Genomic DNA, 19,541 nt, shown 5'->3' on the forward strand with positions numbered 1-19,541 from the left:
CTGCCAATCTCTCACTTAAGTGTCCATCTCCTTTGAGGGTGACCAAGACTCCCAGGTTCTCTGTGAAAACCACGCATTTAAGATGCACAAGAAATCACAACTGAAAAGAAATAATCCACTTTCATTTCAAAATTCAGTCACCCACTTGCCGTGAGAGCCTGACTTGCTTTCTCCTATTTTTTTAAATTCCGTTCCTATTTATTTAGTTTGCAGTGGGGAAGGGACTTGCCATAGGGCCCTGTGACCAGTCTCTCCCTTCCTGTCGTGTGGGTTTCAGGGATCAGATGCTGGTTGTGAGCCCTTGAACCAGTTCCTTTTTGTGATAAGCAGAAAGCCCACCAAAACAGATGGTGCTGTCACACACAATTTAAACTGAGCCCTCAAGCCGCCCACTGCACAAAGAACACAGCAGGGGCAGTGGTGCTCGGTCGCCTGCAGGGGGCGCTGCTGATTATGCCACAGGAGCCTGGCTTTCTAGTGTTTCCCTGTTAGCCCTGGACAGGGTGAGGTATCTGAGTCTGAGTCCAAGTGCTGTGAAGGATGTCTTTCTTGCGAGCAGGTGGAGCTCATTTTTAACCTGAGAGAACACAAGGAAGTCCACTTCTGAAGTATCCCTACCATGTCTGAAAACCAGGCAACCCCAGGGAGGCACTGAGGGAGGATGAAGACCACAGAGACAGAAGGGAAGTCCCTGACTACATTTCAGATTGAGTCATACCACTTGGACATCTTGTCTTGGGGCTTAAGGGGGGAAAAATAGACCTCCACATTACCCGAGCCAATCTTAGATTTCCCATTTTACCTAAAACTCACATTACTGATTCACTGTATATTTCTAAATACCATCAAAACACCAGACTCTGGGGGCCACCAGACTCTGGGGGCCACCAGACTCTGTGAGCCACAAAATGGCCTCACCGGATGAAAAGGGCCCTTATCACCCAAGCTGACACCCAACTGTGTCCCCGTCACCCACACGGTGGAAGGAAAAGACCAATCTACACAAGCTGTGTCTGACCTCTGCCCACAATGTACAATGTAGCTTAAAAGCTTAACCAGAGAGCTGCTGTAGTTTTAATATTTTATTTAAAGTTTGCTTTAAATTTCTGTAAAACATTCTTCAATCCATTATTTTAACATTATAAATTCCACTTGAAGTAGCTGAAAAAAAAAACAGACAGACAGAGCAGGTACCAGGACTGACTACAGGAGTCCATCTTACTACAGGGAGGCGAAGCCTCATCACCACCAGGACAACAAATCTAACTTACCAGGCATGTACACACTTTATTTTACTTTTGGTGAGACTTTTTGGAAAATTACACTTTCAAAGAACCAGCCTTACAAATAGATATTCTTTCCAAAAATAAAGCCCAGTATCTAAGTTGTGAAAAGTCACAGAACTCGTTGAAAGCATGTGGCATTGTCAGCCGCAGGCCACGCTCAAGCCAGGCTCTCACCACAGATGACTCTCTCTGACTGACTGGGGAGATGAACCCACGCCCAACGCTCCCTCCTGTGTTGGCAATTGTCTTATTGCTGAATTATACACAATTCTTTTTTCTTTGGCAACATCGCTAGCGAACACCAAGGGGCAAGTGTAAAGGTTTGGGTTGTCAGCACTGTGGCTGCTCCTCTGTGGGTCCCAGGACGGCTGGGCTAGGAAAGTGCAGCACACCTAACACACGACAAAGGGCCTGGCTGCTCACAACCTACACACGAGTGTGGAGTCAGTTACTCAGCGTCACCAGTGATGGCCAGTGTCAGCTCCTTCCTTCCCACATCGGTGAGAAAGGAGAAGACGACGTGGGAAAGTGAACATCCAGATACCCATCAACTCTCCAGGAAAACTGCTTCCTACGAATTCAAAACGACCTAAACTTGGCCAGAATTTTAAGTGAATTCTCATTATACCACCACCAAAACTTGCACTTAAAAAACACTGATAACTTACATATTTAAATTGCTGTTTCACGTGCTAAGCCCACTTTAAAGGCTTGCCATGATACTGCTGAGGGACGTAAGCAGGAAGCTCACTCCAGAAGTGTCACCACACTTTTCCCTCCATACACAGAATCACCCACTTAAAGAGACTTCCTTCCACCCAAAATGTCACTCCAAGTTCAAAGTGAACTAAAGTAGGTGTGGCAGAAAGTGCCATCGGAAGCACGTTCACACAGCAATAGAGCGAGCACATATACAAACACTGTATGCAAATGCGCGTGAGTGTAAGAAACAACGTCCCTGTGGACAAACTTATATACAGCTGTTTACAACTTCAAACTAGTACAAGTGGGAACGTCTACAGAAGCCCCAATGCGCTCAGATGCACACTCAGAACAGTCTCACCAACTGGTCGCCCAGGCGCTCCTTAGAGAGCAGAGTGGGGCTGCTTAAGAAATGCTCTCTTCCTGATCAATCATGTCTGTTTTAACTGAAAACACGTCTGCCAGCATGTGCTTAGGAATCTCGGAACCCCGGACTTTCAGGGCATAGCAAGCGTTCTCCACTTTGGCCAGGCTCTGTTTCAAGGTGTACAGCTTCTTAGAGACCTCATAGGGCCCAGTGTTGCCAATGAACGAGAACCCATCGTAAACCTGGCGTAAAAACTGGCTCACTTCAAAGGGGGTGTCGATGTCCCCATTCCCCACACTGTTAATACACATCCGCATCAACTCTCCAGTTAGGTCGGCCACGCCCAGCAGGTAGTCAACAGGTGTGATCTTCAGTCTCCATGTAACCGGCTGCTTCTCTTGCCCGTCCGCGGGAGGCTGGGAAAAGACAGACGCAAAGGAAACACTGTGACAGAGCGAATGCACCAGCATCACAACCATGAAATCAACTGAATCAACAGCATGCCAGGCACACAGAGCCTTCCACGAGTTAACTACGTGGCAGGGCACAGGAATCCACCATATGCTGGGTAAGGGGCCGAGCCAGGTGGCTTGGGTGTGTTAGAATAATCAAATACCAACAATGTAAGACCAGCTGTGTCCAAGTTCACCTACCACGCACAGCAAACGAGGGCTAAGGGATTCTTGCCCCCACTGTGTGACAATCACTATCAATCAGCAGTTTCAACCCCTCCTTGTTCAGCCAACGTCTCCTTCCCTACTCTGCACTGCCCACAGTTTGCACCTACACCTGGCTCCTACCAGCGCCTCCTACCAGCGCTTCCATCTCCTCATCCTGTCAGTGCTGAGGTCTCCGTGTCTGCTCGACACCAAGGAAGAGTAACCACAGCTGTTTTCAGACTGTGGAGTCTGGTCTGCCACAAGGTACTCACTCACCAGTCATCTTAGTCAGGCTACACTGGTTTTCCTTATTATTTTATGTGTATGCATACTGTGCATTCATGTATGTCTGAGAACCAGGTTCATGCCTAGGGCCTGTGGAGTCCAGAAGAAGGCATTAGAGCCCCTGGAACTGAAGTTGCAGATGGCTGTGAATCTCCATGTGGGAGCTAGGAACTCAACGTTGAAAACCCGGCCTGTTCCATCTCTCCAGGCCCCTCCTCAAACACTGTAGTTCTTCCTCCTATGCCTTTCGGTGCAGCTTCTTCAAACACTATTCCAAGTTTTGGGAACTCTTTTCTGTGCCCTACTCACTCCCCAAACTCTTCAGTTTCAGGAAACAGTCCAGCTGACTTTGCAGATCCAGTTATCTGCCAATCGCCTTGCACTGCCTAAGTGGTTGTTATCTTTATTACCAAAGCAACCTCACCCCACTTTACAGCCACACCCATCTTCACCTCACCCTATTACAGCCACGCCCATCTTCACCTCATCTGTACTACAGCCACGCCCATCTTCACCTCATCTGTACTACAGCCACGCCCATCTTCACCTCATCTGTACTACAGCCACGCCCATCTTCACCTCATCTGTACTACAGCCACGCCCATCTTCACCTCATCTGTACTACAGCCACGCCCATCTTCACCTCATCTGTACTACAGCCACGCCCATCTTCACCTCACCCTATTACAGCCACACCCATCTTCACCTCATCTGTACTACAGCCACGCCCATCTTCACCTCATCTGTACTACAGCCACGCCCATCTTCACCTCATCTGTACTACAGCCACGCCCATCTTCACCTCATCTGTACTACAGCCACGCCCATCTTCACCTCACCCTATTACAGCCACACCCATCTTCACCTCATCTGTACTACAGCCACGCCCATCTTCACCTCATCTGTACTACAGCCACGCCCATCTTCACCTCATCTGTACTACAGCCACGCCCATCTTCACCTCATCTGTACTACAGCCACGCCCATCTTCACCTCATCTGTACTACAGCCACGCCCATCTTCACCTCATCTGTACTACAGCCACGCCCATCTTCACCTCACCCTATTACAGCCACACCCATCTTCACCTCCTCTGTACTACAGCCACGCCCATCTTCACCTCATCTGTACTACAGCCACGCCCATCTTCACCTCATCTGTACTACAGCCACTCCCATCTTCACCTCATCTGTACTACAGCCACGCCCATCTTCACCTCATCTGTACTACAGCCACGCCCATCTTCACCTCATCTGTACTACAGCCACGCCCATCTTCACCTCATCTGTACTACAGCCACGCCCATCTTCACCTTCTATCCTCCAGTGTCAAAAGACAAATTATCTCTCTGCTTGTGTGAACTTAACTCCCAAATGACCTTGCCTCTCCTCCCACCTCTCCCAGGACTTTGCTTCATAAAATGCTTGTCTCTTGGCAAGGTTTTTATCTCTCTCTAACCCTCGTTTCCTCCTCTGTAAACAGGATTATGTTAGCTACCACAGAACTCTTTTTTATGGATTAAATAAAACAATATTCATTAGATTCTTGGCATAACGTGCAACCCAAGAACACACCACCTCTGTCATGTGCGCCTCTCTCCATCAGGCTCTTTCTAGCCATGAGGCGTGAGTTGTGAGCACTGTGTGCGGAATGTGGCTAGGTGAAGCTCTAAGCACGTTCTGGGCAGTGGGCCTGCAAAGGCATCCAGGAAAGAACCATGCAGGGTCTGGGAGCTAATGAAGCCACGTTAGAGTCGCACAGGCTGAGACTGAGAGACAGGCAGGCCGCAAACCACACACAGAAATCTGCACTTCACTTCCAGGTTGTGGGGTCTCTGAGAATTAATTAAGGAAGTGGCAGGGTGGACTTTCATTCTTACTTGGGCTGCTGTGCATCCCCAACACAAACATTAATCCTGCTCAAGACCCTTCAGAGACACTGAGGCCCACAGTCCGTGAGGAGAAACGAGGCCTGATGCATAGCAGGGGCCAAAGAGCTGCTTAAGGGCAGGAAGAGGAAGCCTACAGCGCGCTCCCTACCACTCTGATGCTGTGAAAGCCATCATAAAGGTGTCTGGGTTTTCTAGCAGCCAAGACCAGGAGATACATATGTGTATATAGCAAACAGCAGGTTGTAGGAGATGAGAGAGGTGTGCATTTCAAATGCCACTTAAAAGGATGTATTTCACAAAATAATGGTCTTTGTTATTACACAGAAGGGTAATAGTTACAAGTTGATTTCAGAGAAACAGGCATAAACAAATTTAAAGTAAAATTTGTCAAAATAAATTCTGCTTTCTGAAAATTATTAGTAAGGAAAATTTTTCTTGTTTTTTTTTTTTTTTTTTTTTTTGGTTGTTTGTTTGGTTGGTTGGTTTTTGGTTTTTCGAGACAGGGTTTCTCGGTATAGCCCTGGCTGTCTTGGAATTCACTTTGTAGACCAGGCCGGCCTCAAACTCAGAAATTCGCCTACCTCTGCCTCCCGAGTGCTGGGATTAAAGGCATGTGCCACCATGCCCGGCTAAAAGATTGCTTAAAGTACAAATTTTGAGCTGGACACTTGCGTGTTTAAGAGGATGTCATCGTTAATGTACTCTCACAAGGAACATTTATCCAAGTCCTGGCACACAAGCTAACGTGTCACCAGGTATCATCCCCTCTACTTCCTATGGCTGAAATTGGCATAGTGTTTATTAAAATGATTTTGGCAATATTCTCACAAGCCAAGTTAAAAGGAAAATTTCTTTATCAAATTCTCAGTATTTTCAGCACTAAGAACCTAGTGCTAAAGGGGAGCTCTTTGTGAACACAGGCTCAGCTTATGTAAGGTGTGCATCTGGGTCATAATCTCCAACGTCCTGAGACAGCCAACACTCAACCTGCTTTCTCCCCACTGTCTCTCTCCATGAACTCGGGAGGAGCTGCTTGCATGCAGCAGGACGAAGCTGGCCACTTCTGTGATTCCACTGTGACCAGGTAAATGGGCCAAAGCCATGACTGCCTGTGTCTCAGTTGGCCCCTGACAAAGTGGAGAACAAGGCAAAAGCCGGGCAGACATAAACACACTAGAGGAGAGTTTCCTGTCATGCCAAGTCAAGCTTTTTGGCAAAAATCTAGCATTTTATTTCACATCCTGTCATCTTGACTTCTAACAGTTTCTCTGTCTGCCTATCCTGACCCCAGTTCATATTTTCAAAAATTAATAAAAGGAGAAAATTGAAAAATAGTATTTATCCTAATATATGTCAGAGAAGGGATCAAAAGCCCACCTAGTTCCCTGAATGTCATATTTTCAAATCCAAAAGGGGAAAGAAGTACTTCTTAAAAGCCAAAATGCAATGGGGTTTCTCTCCTCAATTCAGAAGAGCTGGGCAGCTGTCTGTAAGCACGCTGTGTAAGTGACAAACTGGCTCTGGCCATGGGACAGCCGCTTTAACATTGAACTCCGTTAAGCAAGCACTGCTTCATTAAAAACCTTTATAAGTCAAACTCTTCCATAAAGTCCTTTGCGGTAGACAGACATACCCAGGGTCCCTCCCTGTATGTCCCTCCCTGTATGTCCCTCCCTGTATGTACCCCAAGCAGCACTGGGGATGCCAAGCGCACAGACCAAATTCTAAACCCTCAGATGCGATGTGCTGACTTCCTCACTGTCTGAACCACGCCTCTGTCTCTGTCACCAGTGGGGACACTTAGACCTATCGTCCCTGGGGAGCCCTAGCACACCCAGCTTCAGGAAGGCAGAGTCTCCACCAATCACTATGCTGCTGTATAAATCATACGATAAAACGGAAACATGATTTTAAATTCTCACAGTCTTGCTCTCTTTCCCACTGTCTTCTGCTGTAAACGTCAACTGCTTGTTAATCTCTTCCATACTGATCAATGAACGAGTTTTGATGAAGTGCTGAAAAGAGACAGCCTCCACGTATTCCTGCAGTCCTGAAAAAAAGAACAAAGGAGGTTACTAGGAACAAGAGCTAACCTACCAGAGTGTTGCCATAAAAATGGGGAAGCTGATGGTCACCAAGCAGGGTCAGAGTGTGGTGGATGCCATGCAAACTGTGACAGCCCAGGCAAGACACACAAGCCCTCCAGGGCCTATGTACCAAGGCTCAAGGATGTCACCAACCCCTTTCTATAGCAGCCAGGATGGTGACCTGGAACACATGTCCTAATTACTACTATGTGCCTTGGGTGTAACAAGCATAAAGTAATTAAATGAGGGACTTTCATTTATAAACATTACAGAATAATTAAGAATTGGGTTTTAAGCCGGGCAGTGGTGGCGCATGCCTTTAATTCCAGCACTTGGAAGGCAGAGGCAGGCAAATTTCAGAGTTCAAGGCCAGCCTGGTCTACAGAGTGAGTTCCAGGACAGCCAGGGCTATACAGAAAAACCCTGTCTCAAAAACAAAACAAAACAAAAAAACAAAAACAAAAAACAAAAAAAGAATTGGGTTTTAGGAAAGACATACAATAAATAAGACTATGACGGAAAGGCACTTAACCATAACAGGCACAGCTTCTCAGTGGAAGGCGGTCGGGGTTACAGCTACACATCACTATGAACATACCAATGTCACAACAACACGTACAAATGGTTACAAAGGTCAATCTCACGCCATGGATCCTATGCCCACCGAGTCCCCCATAGCGCTGTGTTGCACCCTAGGCTTCCACTGTTGTGTCTTCTTTCAAACACCAGCTCTTTTGTTAAACAGGAAAAATCAGAAAGAGATCTCCTAGGCATGCACGGTAGCTCACGGGTGTCATTCCAACATTCTGGAGGCTAAGGCAAGAAGGACAGCCCAAATTCTTTTTTTTTTTTTTTTTTCGAGACAGGGTTTCTCTGTATAGCCCTGGCTGTCCTGGAATTCACTTTGAAGACCAGGCTGGCCTCGAACTCAGAAATCTGCCTGCCTCTGCCTACTGAGTGCTGGGATTAAAGGTGTGTGCCACCACGCCCGGCAGGACAGCCCAAATTCTTATCCAGCCTTGACCATATATAAGCCAACCTGGATTACAAAACTGCCTCAATCAAGAAAAGAAAAACAAACAACAAAACCTGTCATAACTGGGCACTGGACACAGGCCTGTGTTCTTATCTCTTCGGAGACAGAGGCAAGAGAATCAGAGGTTCAAAGCCAGCCCCAGCTATATCTTGAGTTTGAGGCCAGCCTGGGCTACATGAGAACCACTTTCCAAAAAGAAAAAACAAAAACAAGTAAAAGATTAATTAATTAATTAATTAATGACTTAAGGTTTGTGCTATCTCACAAAGAGTTCAAGGACACCCGGCCGCAGACACTGAGCAGCACTCTGGGTCTCATGTAGGTAAAAGGGTGTTTAAACAAGTTATGTTTCAACTTGATGAAAAGGACATCCGTTATTTTCAGTGTATAATCCCCAAGGTGAAACTTTTCAGCCCACTGCCGTACGCGGAACAATGCCTTCCCTGTGTCTGCCTTGGAGGAAATCCAAGAGGAATTATTTACAGATTCTGCTTCCAGTAAGAGAGAACTCTGGAGGCTGCTTTTATGTAATTGGTTCTTTTTCTTTTCATCCCCTTAGAACATACACAGGGAAGCCCAGCTAAAGGCTTCTGATTCCTTCTTTTCATTTTCATTGTACCTGAGCCACACACAATCAACCTTACTTCACACCAAACCTAGGCCGAGAGTGAACACCTGAGAGAGCTCAGCTTGCTTTGCAGGATTTTCATTTCCTTAGAAAATTGTTTACCACAGGTATGAGCCCCAGAGGGACAGAGGCTATGCTCACACAGAGACTTGCAGGCAGATATAAACAGCAGCATCCCTCACAAAGACCAAAGAAGGTAGAAACACTCCAAGGCGTGCGTATCCCTTGAAAGACAGGCAAAATGTGGTTTATCTGTTCCTGATCACACATACAAAGGACTGGTGCACGCTACCACCCAGATAAAGCCTGAAACCATCATCTCCATGAAGGACATTGTACAATCCTGTTTGTGCGAGATGTGCAGATGAGATGACACCAAAGAGACAGTGAATTCCTGGCTGCTAGAGGTTTCCTTCAGAACCAGTGTCATCCTTATGGACACAATGTTACAGAGTTCAGAATGAAATGTCAACTTTTTGAAGCAGGATTTCAGAAAAACAAAGGAATGTCTAGAAAGGAAAGAGAAACTGGACTAAAATCCCCTCCTGCAGGTGGACATCCCACCAGTGCACACCAGACATCCATCTAGAAAACAAGTCTACTTGGTTTCTTATACAAACGCTGAAGCACAAAAGGCTTAAGGAAGTTCTTCTGAAACTCACAGTCGCCACCACTGAAGTTTGTAGCATGGAACACTCTTACTAAACTGGGAATAAGTAATCCCTGTGGTGGTTTGTATATGCTTGGCCCAGGGAGTGGCACTATTAGGAGGTGTGGCCTTGTTGGAGTAGGTGTGTCACTATGGGTGTGGGCTTTAAGACCCTCATCCTAGCTGCCTGGAAGCCAGCCTTCTGCTGGCTGCCTTTGGAACAAGATGTGGAACTCTCAGCTCCTCCTGCATGTTCCTGCCTTGATGAGGATGGACTGCTCCTCTGAACCTGCAAGCCAGTGCCAGTCCAATGTTGTCCTTTATAAGAGTTGCCCTGGTCTCTTCACAGCAGTGAAACTCTACTAAGGCAGTCCCCAAAGGGTTCACTGTATCATCTCCCATTTCAACACAATTTTAAATTGTAGCTGTTTTACTCCCAGGTTGAGGCCGACCTCAGGGAGTGTCAGTTCTATGCTGGGTTTATCTGATGCTGAGTCAGCAGGTTAAACTGAATCTGGAAGAAAAGAGACCAACGTTGTCAAAGAGACCAATGTGAACTTTGTCAAAATTCTCCTGAAGCCTCCATTTCCTTACTCATAAGTGGTAAAAAAACAATTTAGGGGACCACAAAAGCAAAAGCTGTGGCTCCAAGGAAGACAGACTCTGTGTGAAGAATCTCCAGGGCTCTCAGCAATGGCACACATTACTGAGGCAGAAGAACGGACACTTTGTACCACTTCAAGGCCAGGCAAACAATGTGGACAGTTATCTATTTTAGAAAACAGCAACCTCTAGCTGACCACAGACACTCATCTAACCCACCATTCACATTCTTGAAAAAAATATTCACAACATGACTTAGGAGCTAAGCAATTTACTTTACACATGCAAACATCTCAGAACGTGGTAAGTATCAGTGATACAAACTGAGCTAAAACAATACAAAAAATTTTTTAATATGAAGGACATTCGCTGGGCGTGGTGGCGCACGCCTTTAATCCTAGCACTCAGGAGGCAGAGGCAGGCAGATCTGAGTTCGAGGCCAGTCTGCTCTAAAAAGTGAGTTCCAGGACAGCCAGGGCTACACAGAGAAACCCTGTCTTAAAAAAAAAAAAAAAAAAAAAAAAAAAAAGGACATTCCCCAACCTGTAAACTTCTCAGCAACAAAAGAAGTCATGGAAATGTCCTAGGTTGCTTATTCCAAGCAGTTAATTGTGCATGTACTTGCCCAGCCTTGCCTTTGGACAATTCACAGTCTACTCTCAGTCAAGGTATATTGTTGAACCATGAGGCTATTGTCTGTGCTCACAGACCTCTCAGGGAAACACTGTGCCTGCTACCAACACCTTCAGTTCAAAGCCAGATCTATTTTATCTTCAAGTCAAAAGAACAGCCTTTCAGAGAAATAGCAAAACAAATAGTTACCAATTACATCAGCAGCTCTTTATAGCATCCTACTGTCCACACTATAAATACGTTTGTTTATTGTCCTAAATGTAATTGAAGCAACTTTCTCAGTCTCAGAAGCAGCGCCATGTGGCTGCTGCACCCTGAGCTTCTGTCCAAAGCTTCACTGTGAAGCCAGGCGAGGTACTGTGCACTAGCCATGTTATGGAAGGACAGAGAGGTCAAGGCCAACCTTGGCTGTAGGGACTCTGAGGCCAGACTGATCTATAGAACTTGAGAACTTCTCTTTAAAGTTCTTCACAGGGAGCCAGTAGACAGCTCAGTGGGTACAGCACCTGCCACCAAGCCTATGTCTAAGTTCAATCACTGAGCAGAAAACCGGTTCCCACAAGTTGTTCTCTTACCTCTGCACATGGGCCACAGCATGCATGCAGGTACACACACACACACAGCTGTTTCTCTAAGCCATCGTCAGTACCACTTCCAGGGGTGTCCATACAAAGCGACACACTGCACCTGCGCTCCACTAGACTCACCTGTAGTGACGGCTCGATGGAACTGGTGCATGTCTTCCCCCGACAGCTCTTGGGCTACCTGCAGGATCTTCTGTCTGACACCATCCAGCTTACTTTCTGATTCAGTCAGTATCTCCTCCATATCAGGAGCACTAGAAAGACATTAGGAACCTTCAAGACATCAGCCTTGTGATCAAAACGATAAGAAAAATTGTATTCAAAACAATCAGCTTCTGGACTTGGCTGCATCCACCTAAAACAACTCAAAAAAAAAAAAAAATCAATAGAGCATGCGAACAATGGTTTCAAACCCTGCATCAAGCACGCGGCCATCAAGCAGAACAACAATCAGGGCGAGGACACACCCAACGTCCACCTCCCGGCCTGGAAGAGTTCCCTCGTGACAAGGTAGGAAGGAAGAACCTAGGCAAAGCCAACGTCCTGAGTTGAAAAGTTGAAAGTTTAAGGAGGTCACGAGCTAAGGTCATGACCTAAACATGCAGGGCTGAGAGCAAGACAAAGTTGCAGAGCAGACAATGCTTGAGAGCTCTGCACTGTACAAGAGACTTCCCCAAGTCTGCAACTGAGTACAGGTCGCTGCAGACAAGTACAAAACCTGTGGCCGGGTCCTTGAGGCCACAGAAGAACCCAGAGTGGGCAGGCAGAACAGTCCCCACAGCCTACACACATCAGCACTCACTACAGATGTATGAACCAAAGTTCTTCAGGCACCAAGAAAACTATTCCAGGTGGAAATCAGGAATCCATGTGCCAAGTAGGAAAGAACATTAGAAATGGTAACTGCAGGAGCAAATATACAATCTGTTCCTTGTCTCCTGAATCACACTGTTTGGAGGTAAAACAGTGTCCTGCAGATATAACAGAGAGGTAACAGGAACTCCCACAGTGGCACAGAAAGCTGGGCTAGTATGGAAAGGAAGCCTCCTTACACATATAAGCGGCTCAGCCTGGGGCAGAGTGACATGTGAGCAGCCCACATTCTCTAATGCAGTGCAAGAGCTGACAGGCACAGCAACACAGACCTGGATTCACCATGTTACTGCCATACAGAAGCATGGAAGGCAACTGTAAGTCTGCTACCCATGAGTTTCAGTTAGCCCAGTACTGAGAGATGATCTAGACTACTGAGACAAACATCACACATGAGTAAGCAACCATGCATACATGCATACAAACACACCACACACACACACACACACACACACACACACACTAGAGGGGAGTGGGGTACATCTAAGAGAATAAAAAAAGTTCAGCCCAGGGCCACTGATGGCTGAGGAAGTGAGGCACATGCCGTGTAAGCCTAAATACCTGAGGTTAGATTCCTAGAACACAGGTCCAAGAGGAATGAGAGAATCCACTCCACAAAGTTGTCCTCTGGCTTCGACATGCAGATAAATAATACATAAAGTAATGCTAAAAAAACAACAATAGTTGCTGAATGGTAATGGCACGTGCCTTTAGTCCTAGCACTCAGAGGCAAACAGACCTCAGAGTCTGGTCTACAGAGTGAGTTCCAAGACAGCTAGGACTACACAGAGAAACCCTGTCCTGAAAAAGCAAACGAACAGTTCTTCTTCCCTTCCTGCTGGTGCAGCTGCTTGCTGTCAAAATGGGCAAGTTCATGAAAGTGGTGCTGGTCCTGGCTGGATGATACTCTGGATGCACAGCCGTCATTGTGAAGAACATTGAAGATGACACCTCAGACTGCCCTTACAGCCATGCCCTGGTGGCTGGAGTTGACTGTTAGCCCGCCAAAGTCACAGCTGTCAGGGGCAAGAAGAAAAATTGCCAAGAGATCCAAGATCAAGTCCTTTGTGAAAGTTTTTAACTACAACCACCTCATGCCCACAGGGTACCCTGTGGATATCCCATTGGACAAAACCGTTGTCAACAAGGATATGTTTAGAGACCAAGCTTTGAAACACAAGCTTGGCCAGGCGGGAAAACAAATGGGTTTCCCAGAAGCTTCGATTTTAGGTATATTTTTGTTACGGTCACTAAAAATTATAACAAACAAAAAGATTAGTCGGTTCAGAATGTGGGGATGTAATTCAATGGGTAAAGTACTCACTATGGAACCATGAGGGCCTGAGTTCAGATGCCTGCACCCTAAGAAAGCCCAGCCACAGTGTTGCACATCTCTAACTCCAGCGCTGTGGTCAGAGGAGCACACAGATGACTGGACCTCAGTGCCAGTTTGGGCAAAGTAGCAAACTCTAGGCTCAGTGAAAACCCTATCTCAAAAGACTAAGTCAAAGAACAGAAGGTATCAGAAGAAAGACCTACCCTCCGTGTGCACCTGCAAACACACTTAATGCAAACACACTTACATACAAACACACACACTCAATCCAGAGAAAGGCAGAAGCCAGTATGGTGGTACACACTACAGGTCTACCACAAGAGAGGCTTAGGCAAAAGAGTCCTGAGTTCAGCCGGGACTACAGAGACCACGGCTCCAAAGACGACAAAGTGCTGGAAAGAAGACTCAGATGGGAACGGCAGCTTTACAGCAAAAAGGACAAAGGACCAAAAACAGACAAAGCAAAAAAAGAGAGAGAACCAAGGGGCTGGAGAGATGGCTGAGTGGTTAAGAGCACTGACTGCTCTTCCAGAGGTCCTGAGTTCAAATCCCAGAAACCACATGGTGGCTCACAACTATCTGATGACCACTTCTGGTGTGTCTGAAGACAGCTACAGTGTACTCATATAAGTAAATAAATCTTAAAAAAAAAAAAAGAGAGAGAACCAAGACCTATCATTAAACATAAACAATCTTATAAGCACCCCCACTGGCTGTCATAAATTGCTAGAATTGATTTTTAAAATGCAAGAAAAACAAGAAATCCAACTTAAAAGTAGATATAGCATTGTTCTGCTTTGTTTTTAAAGGAAGCTGATGTGGTTTTATGTCTCTAATCACAGGACTTAGAAGGTGGACACAGGATTATAAGATCCTGTCTCAAAAAAGAAAATCAATGAACAATGGAGCCAATGGCCAGAAATGAAATTGTAGTTAAAATAAGATAGTACTTGCCAGTATGTGCAAGGTCCTGGGTCCAATCACCACGCAAAAAAATCAAAGAATTTTATTATTGGAACAGAATGCTTCAAAAATACTTTGAATAGTAAAAATGCAATGAATTATATCTGTTCTTCACTAAACAAAGATACATCCACCTCCCTAGAGGCACCTGGAATTCATCCTGGGGAGCTGGAGGCAGACGAAGGCTGAAGCAGACTCTCTCTGCCCCACACAGGACAGAGAAGCAGAAAGAGTGTGGCGGTGAAAAGCTCTTCAGGCTGAGCATCCCTGAGTCCTCGGGGCTCCAACCCACTGCCTGCCTGCTCTGCTCTGCTCTGCTCTGCTCTGCGCAGTTCTTCCAGCCCAGACACCAGAGGAAACCTCCCCAGAAAACCAAGACAGTCCCCCTGGAGAGAGAAAACGCAAAGCAAGAAATGCCACGGCTCAAAGAGAAGCTGTTAAAGAACTGAGCAGTGGCGGCACTGCACACTGTAAGAATGCAAAAGCAGACACACTATCTTACAACAGGAACAAGAACCAGAAACACACAGGACTGCAATGAGTCGAAAACTGAATGAGAAATTAACCGTACTTTCACATCTAATTTATAAATCGTCTGATACTTTAATGTAATAGGCTCTAAAACATAATCCAAAATTTAGCATATTTTCCTCAGACTATCCTTATACATATCATGTAATATACATAAATGCACTATATATATATATGTATACATATTATATTATATGTAAATAAATGATCCAAACACAGTATGAAGTCCTTAGGTAAGATAAAAGAAAGAATTTTCCCTCCTATTTTCACAATATTGCTCTTGGGACCTTGAGAGATGGCTCAGCACTTAGGAGCACACACTACTTTTACAGAGGACCAGAGTTCACTTCCCAGCACCCATGCAGAGTGGCTCGCAACTCCAGGGATGTGACACCCTTGTGCAAATATCCACAGACATATACAAATACATTTAAAAACAAAAATTATTTTTAATATTATTTTATGTTTATGGGTTTTTGCCAGCATTTACATTTCTGCACCAGCTGTGCGCTTGCCCATGGAGACCAGAAAAAGACGTCAGATGCCCTAGAACTAGAGCTGCAGATGGCTGTGAGCCATGGTATGGGTGCTAGGGACTACGCAGCCAGTGCTCTTAACCACTGAGAGAGCTCCAGCCCCAAATCCTAACTTTAAAATGCAGCTGCTAGGATTAGCTGATACTGTTTAAAATTCAGAATATATTCTAATATCTGCTACTTACTATCTGCTGAGATATAAAACGTGTAACTACAATGTATCAGAAAATCCATTTTTATTTTTTTAATTATATTATACATGGGTGTATTTGTGTATGTGCATGCTCTTGTGTTTAATGTGTGTGTGGAGGTCAGTACCCTATTTGTGTGTGTGTGTGTGTGTGTGTGTGTTGTGTGCATGCATGCTCTCCTAATCCAGGATGCATGTGGAGGGAAGAGGCCAGCTTTCAGGAGTCCATTCTCTTTTCCTAACCCTGATCCAGAAACCCAACCCAGGTGACCACGCTTGGTGAGAAGCCCAGACAGCCACGCTTGGTGAGAAGCCCAGGCAGCCATGCTTGGTGAGAAGCCCAGGCAGCCATGCTTGGTGAGAAGCCCAGGCAGCCACGCTTGGTGAGAGAGAAACTCCTTTACTCGCTAAGCCACCACAGCAGCCTTCAAACAACCAATCAAACGTTTACCCACCTTGTAATCCTATGGAGAAGAAAAATTGTCCTCTTACTTTCCACAGTAATATCCCGGCTTAGCTTCACGAGTCTCTCATATTTGTCGTGCCTGGTGTCCAGCTCCTGCTGAAATGCTAGAACACGTTAAGATACCATGAGCATGAGTACTCTTTCCTCAGGCCAGCTGAGCGACAGGAAGAACACATGACACAAGGCAGATGCAGCCAACGCTGTAGTCACCCGCCTCCATGGAAGGCTTAACCAGCAGAACGCAGTGGTCAGGACACTAATTCTCAAAACAGAGTAACTGTACACTATCCTATCCGTGATGCACAACACCACAGAACTTTGGAATCCCTGGGAGTTTTCAGAACAATCTGTAAAGTGTTTTAAAGTGGCACTGGTTTGTAAATGAATACAACAAGCTACTTCACTATCATCTTCACAGTAACACTATCAGATAGGCCAATACAACCCTATCTCAGGAATAACATTGATGATCATGATGATGGCCTCTGGATTTTGTCTGACATAATAAATTCAAAGTTGGATGAAACAGAGTTCCTAGCCTCAAAGAGCCACAGGTATAAATAATGAGTAATTAAATAAAATATAACAATGATATAAATACATAGGAAAGGGTTAAGGGAACGATAACAAATGTCCCATGAGTGAATGGATGGTGTCTTAGTCAGTGTTTCTATTCCTGCACAAACATCATGACCAAGAAGCAAGTTGGGAAGGAAAGGGTTTATTCAGCTTACACTTCCACACTGCTGTTCATCACCAAAGGAAGTCAGGACTGGAACTCAAGCAGGTCAGCAAGCAGGAGCTGAGGCAGAGGCCATGGAGGGATGTTACTTAGTGGCTTGCTTCTCCTGCCTTGCTCAGCCTGCTTTCTTATAGAATCCAAGACTACCAGCCCAGAGATGGCACCACACCCACAAGGGGCCCTCCACCCTTGATCACTAATTGAGAAAATGCCTTATAGCTGGATCTCATGGAGGCATTTCCTCAACTGAAGCTCCTTTCTCTGTGATAACTCCAGCTTGTGTCAAGTTGACACAAAACCAGCCAATACAGATGGGAAGTGAATGAAAGTAACCATCATGTCCAAGGAGCCACTTGAGCTGGGTATCAAAGAGAACATGGTCCACTGGGCTGGTAATGAAAGCACTAGGTCAGAAACTAATCCAAGCTCAAAGAACTATCCACCCATAAGAGAAAGAAACGGGAAAACAGCAAATATGTGGGAAACGACCAGATTGTTTCATTCAGTATTCAGCCATGTCAATTATACCTGGTTTCCTCACACTCATGAAGACCACTGCAGGTGCTATGTTCTTTTAAAACTGTCCACATTAGCCGAGGGGGGGTAGGGGTGGCGCACCTAGCACTTGGGAGGCAGAGGCAGGTGGATTTCTGAGTTCGAGGTCAGCCTGGTCTACAGAGTGAGTTCCAGGACAGCCAGGGCTATACAGAGAAACCCTGTCTCAAAAAAACCAAAACAAAAAAGAAAACAAAAAACAAAAAACAAAACTCTCCACACAGTAGCTGGGACCCTTCTCTTTAGCAGTTTTTACTTTGCGTTACTTTTAACAAATGCAATGTGGCAAACATCTATATCCCAAAGCCCTTGACTATGATGGCCTATATTAACATTAGTAAACAGTAAAAAGGCCCACATAAAAAGCATTAAATGTTAAATAAGATGGAAATATCTGCCACATTCTTACCAACTGTCCTGTAACATCATCTTCATACTTACCATTTACTAGCACATATATTTATATTTAGAGTGTGCTGGGTTGGTTACTAGACTGGCAAAACTTATTTTGAGAAAGCACTCTGCACAGAACAGGAACTATTAGTAAATCTTGTACATATTTGTACACTGGTATTCTTGTTCTATTAACTTGGTCAAGTTATCCTGATATCAGAATGTTTAGAATACAGATTTTTTTTTTCCAGGGCAGACCTAGCACCAACACGAACCATTCAGGAAAACTAAGCCTTACATCAGCATGGACTAAAGGTTCCCTACCCGACCCCACACTACGGCGACACGATTGTTACGGTTACGGTTCTAATTCTCCTTATGGAAACTTACTTTTGAAGGCCAGCATCACCGGCGAAGACAAACTGGCATCCTTCCCCTCTCTCCTTTGGTTATGTGGGAAGGTGTCATGCTTCCTCTTCCTGAACCCTCCTGGTCCTTAGGCAGAAAAGAAGAGATGGATGGAGCCCTTGCGATGCCGCGCTAGCACAGCCCAGGCTATCCCCTTCGTCCCCCGGTACCCACAGGGCTCGACCTCTCCAGCCACACACAGGTCCCCAAACATGTGCACTGGTGCAGGGGTCGCACAAAACGCGGCTCGAGACCCCAGGCACCCGGCTGCGCTCTGGGTCGGTCCGCAGGGTCCCCGGGGGGGGGGGGGGGGGCGTGCGATGGATGGCACTGTGACAGCCGAGCACAGGAGCCAGGCCCTGCCAGCCCCTCCCCTCCACGCGCCGGCCCCGCACCTTCTTTGCCGTTCATGGCCGCGGGGCCTCGGCTTGCACGCGCAGGGATCACAGCCGCTGGGCCAGCTCAGCGTAAGGCGGTCGCCGGACGCCGCGCTGAGCCCGTGGGTGACAGCGCAGACCACCCTGGTCACAGTAGGCGGCCGCCGGAAGCGGAGCCTTCACGCAGCCTCAGCCTGGAGCTGTGTCCGCCGCGGAGTCCCCTCGGCCGCACACACTTCCGGCCCGTGTCCCACACCGGCTGGGCGGGCATGCGGGCGGGCGCGCTCCTGCAGCAGCGCACGTTTCCGGCCCGGCTCCCGGCGCGCTCCCTGTGCTGCACATACTTCCGGTCTGTGTCCGGCTTCTCCCACGTCCAAATGCGTACCCCGCGCGCTCTCTAGGTCGCGCGTGCTTCCGGTGTGCCAGGTTGTGGTGCAAGCCGTTGAGTGCCTACCTGAGCTGTGTAGTCCTGTCGCGGGCAGCGGCCTCCTGTCCCCTCGCCCCTGAGCAGTCTCCTGCGTCCATGCATCCCCATGGCATGTGTTGGGTGTGTGGCACCTGGAAGTGTCGCAAGGTCTTCGAAGAGAAGCAGCTTTGGAATAGATGGACAGTTTGGTCACATTGTTAAGCCCTAAGGCTGTTGTTTGAGCAAATGCTACCTCACCTAGCTAATACCATTCCTTTGAGGCTTCCAGCAGCCCGTTAGAGACCAATTAAGATTACTTATTGAACAAAGCCCAACATCTTGAGTCAAGTTCAGC

The 19,541-nt window shown here is 46.5% G+C and overlaps 1 protein-coding gene and 1 pseudogene across 1 annotated transcript; one reads left to right on the forward strand and one right to left on the reverse strand.

Annotated features, from left to right (window-relative positions):
* Positions 1-1,067: 1,067 nt before the first annotated feature.
* Positions 1,068-19,028, reverse strand: Tsnax (translin associated factor X). The gene is made up of 6 exons (XM_021169752.3): positions 18,799-19,028; positions 18,386-18,490; positions 16,295-16,409; positions 11,534-11,664; positions 7,113-7,240; positions 1,068-2,771 (listed from the first exon to the last, which is right to left on the reverse strand). The coding sequence occupies exons 1-6, from the start codon at positions 18,812-18,814 to the stop codon at positions 2,394-2,396; spliced, it is 873 nt and encodes a 290-aa protein (XP_021025411.1). The 5' UTR covers positions 18,815-19,028; the 3' UTR covers positions 1,068-2,393.
* Positions 13,146-15,123, forward strand: LOC147002184 (large ribosomal subunit protein eL27 pseudogene; annotated as a pseudogene).
* Positions 19,029-19,541: the final 513 nt, after the last annotated feature.

Source organism: Mus caroli, unplaced genomic scaffold, assembly GCF_978045245.1.
Source record: "Mus caroli unplaced genomic scaffold, Mus_caroli_1 scaffold_10, whole genome shotgun sequence".
NCBI classification, from domain to species: domain Eukaryota; kingdom Metazoa; phylum Chordata; class Mammalia; order Rodentia; family Muridae; genus Mus; species Mus caroli.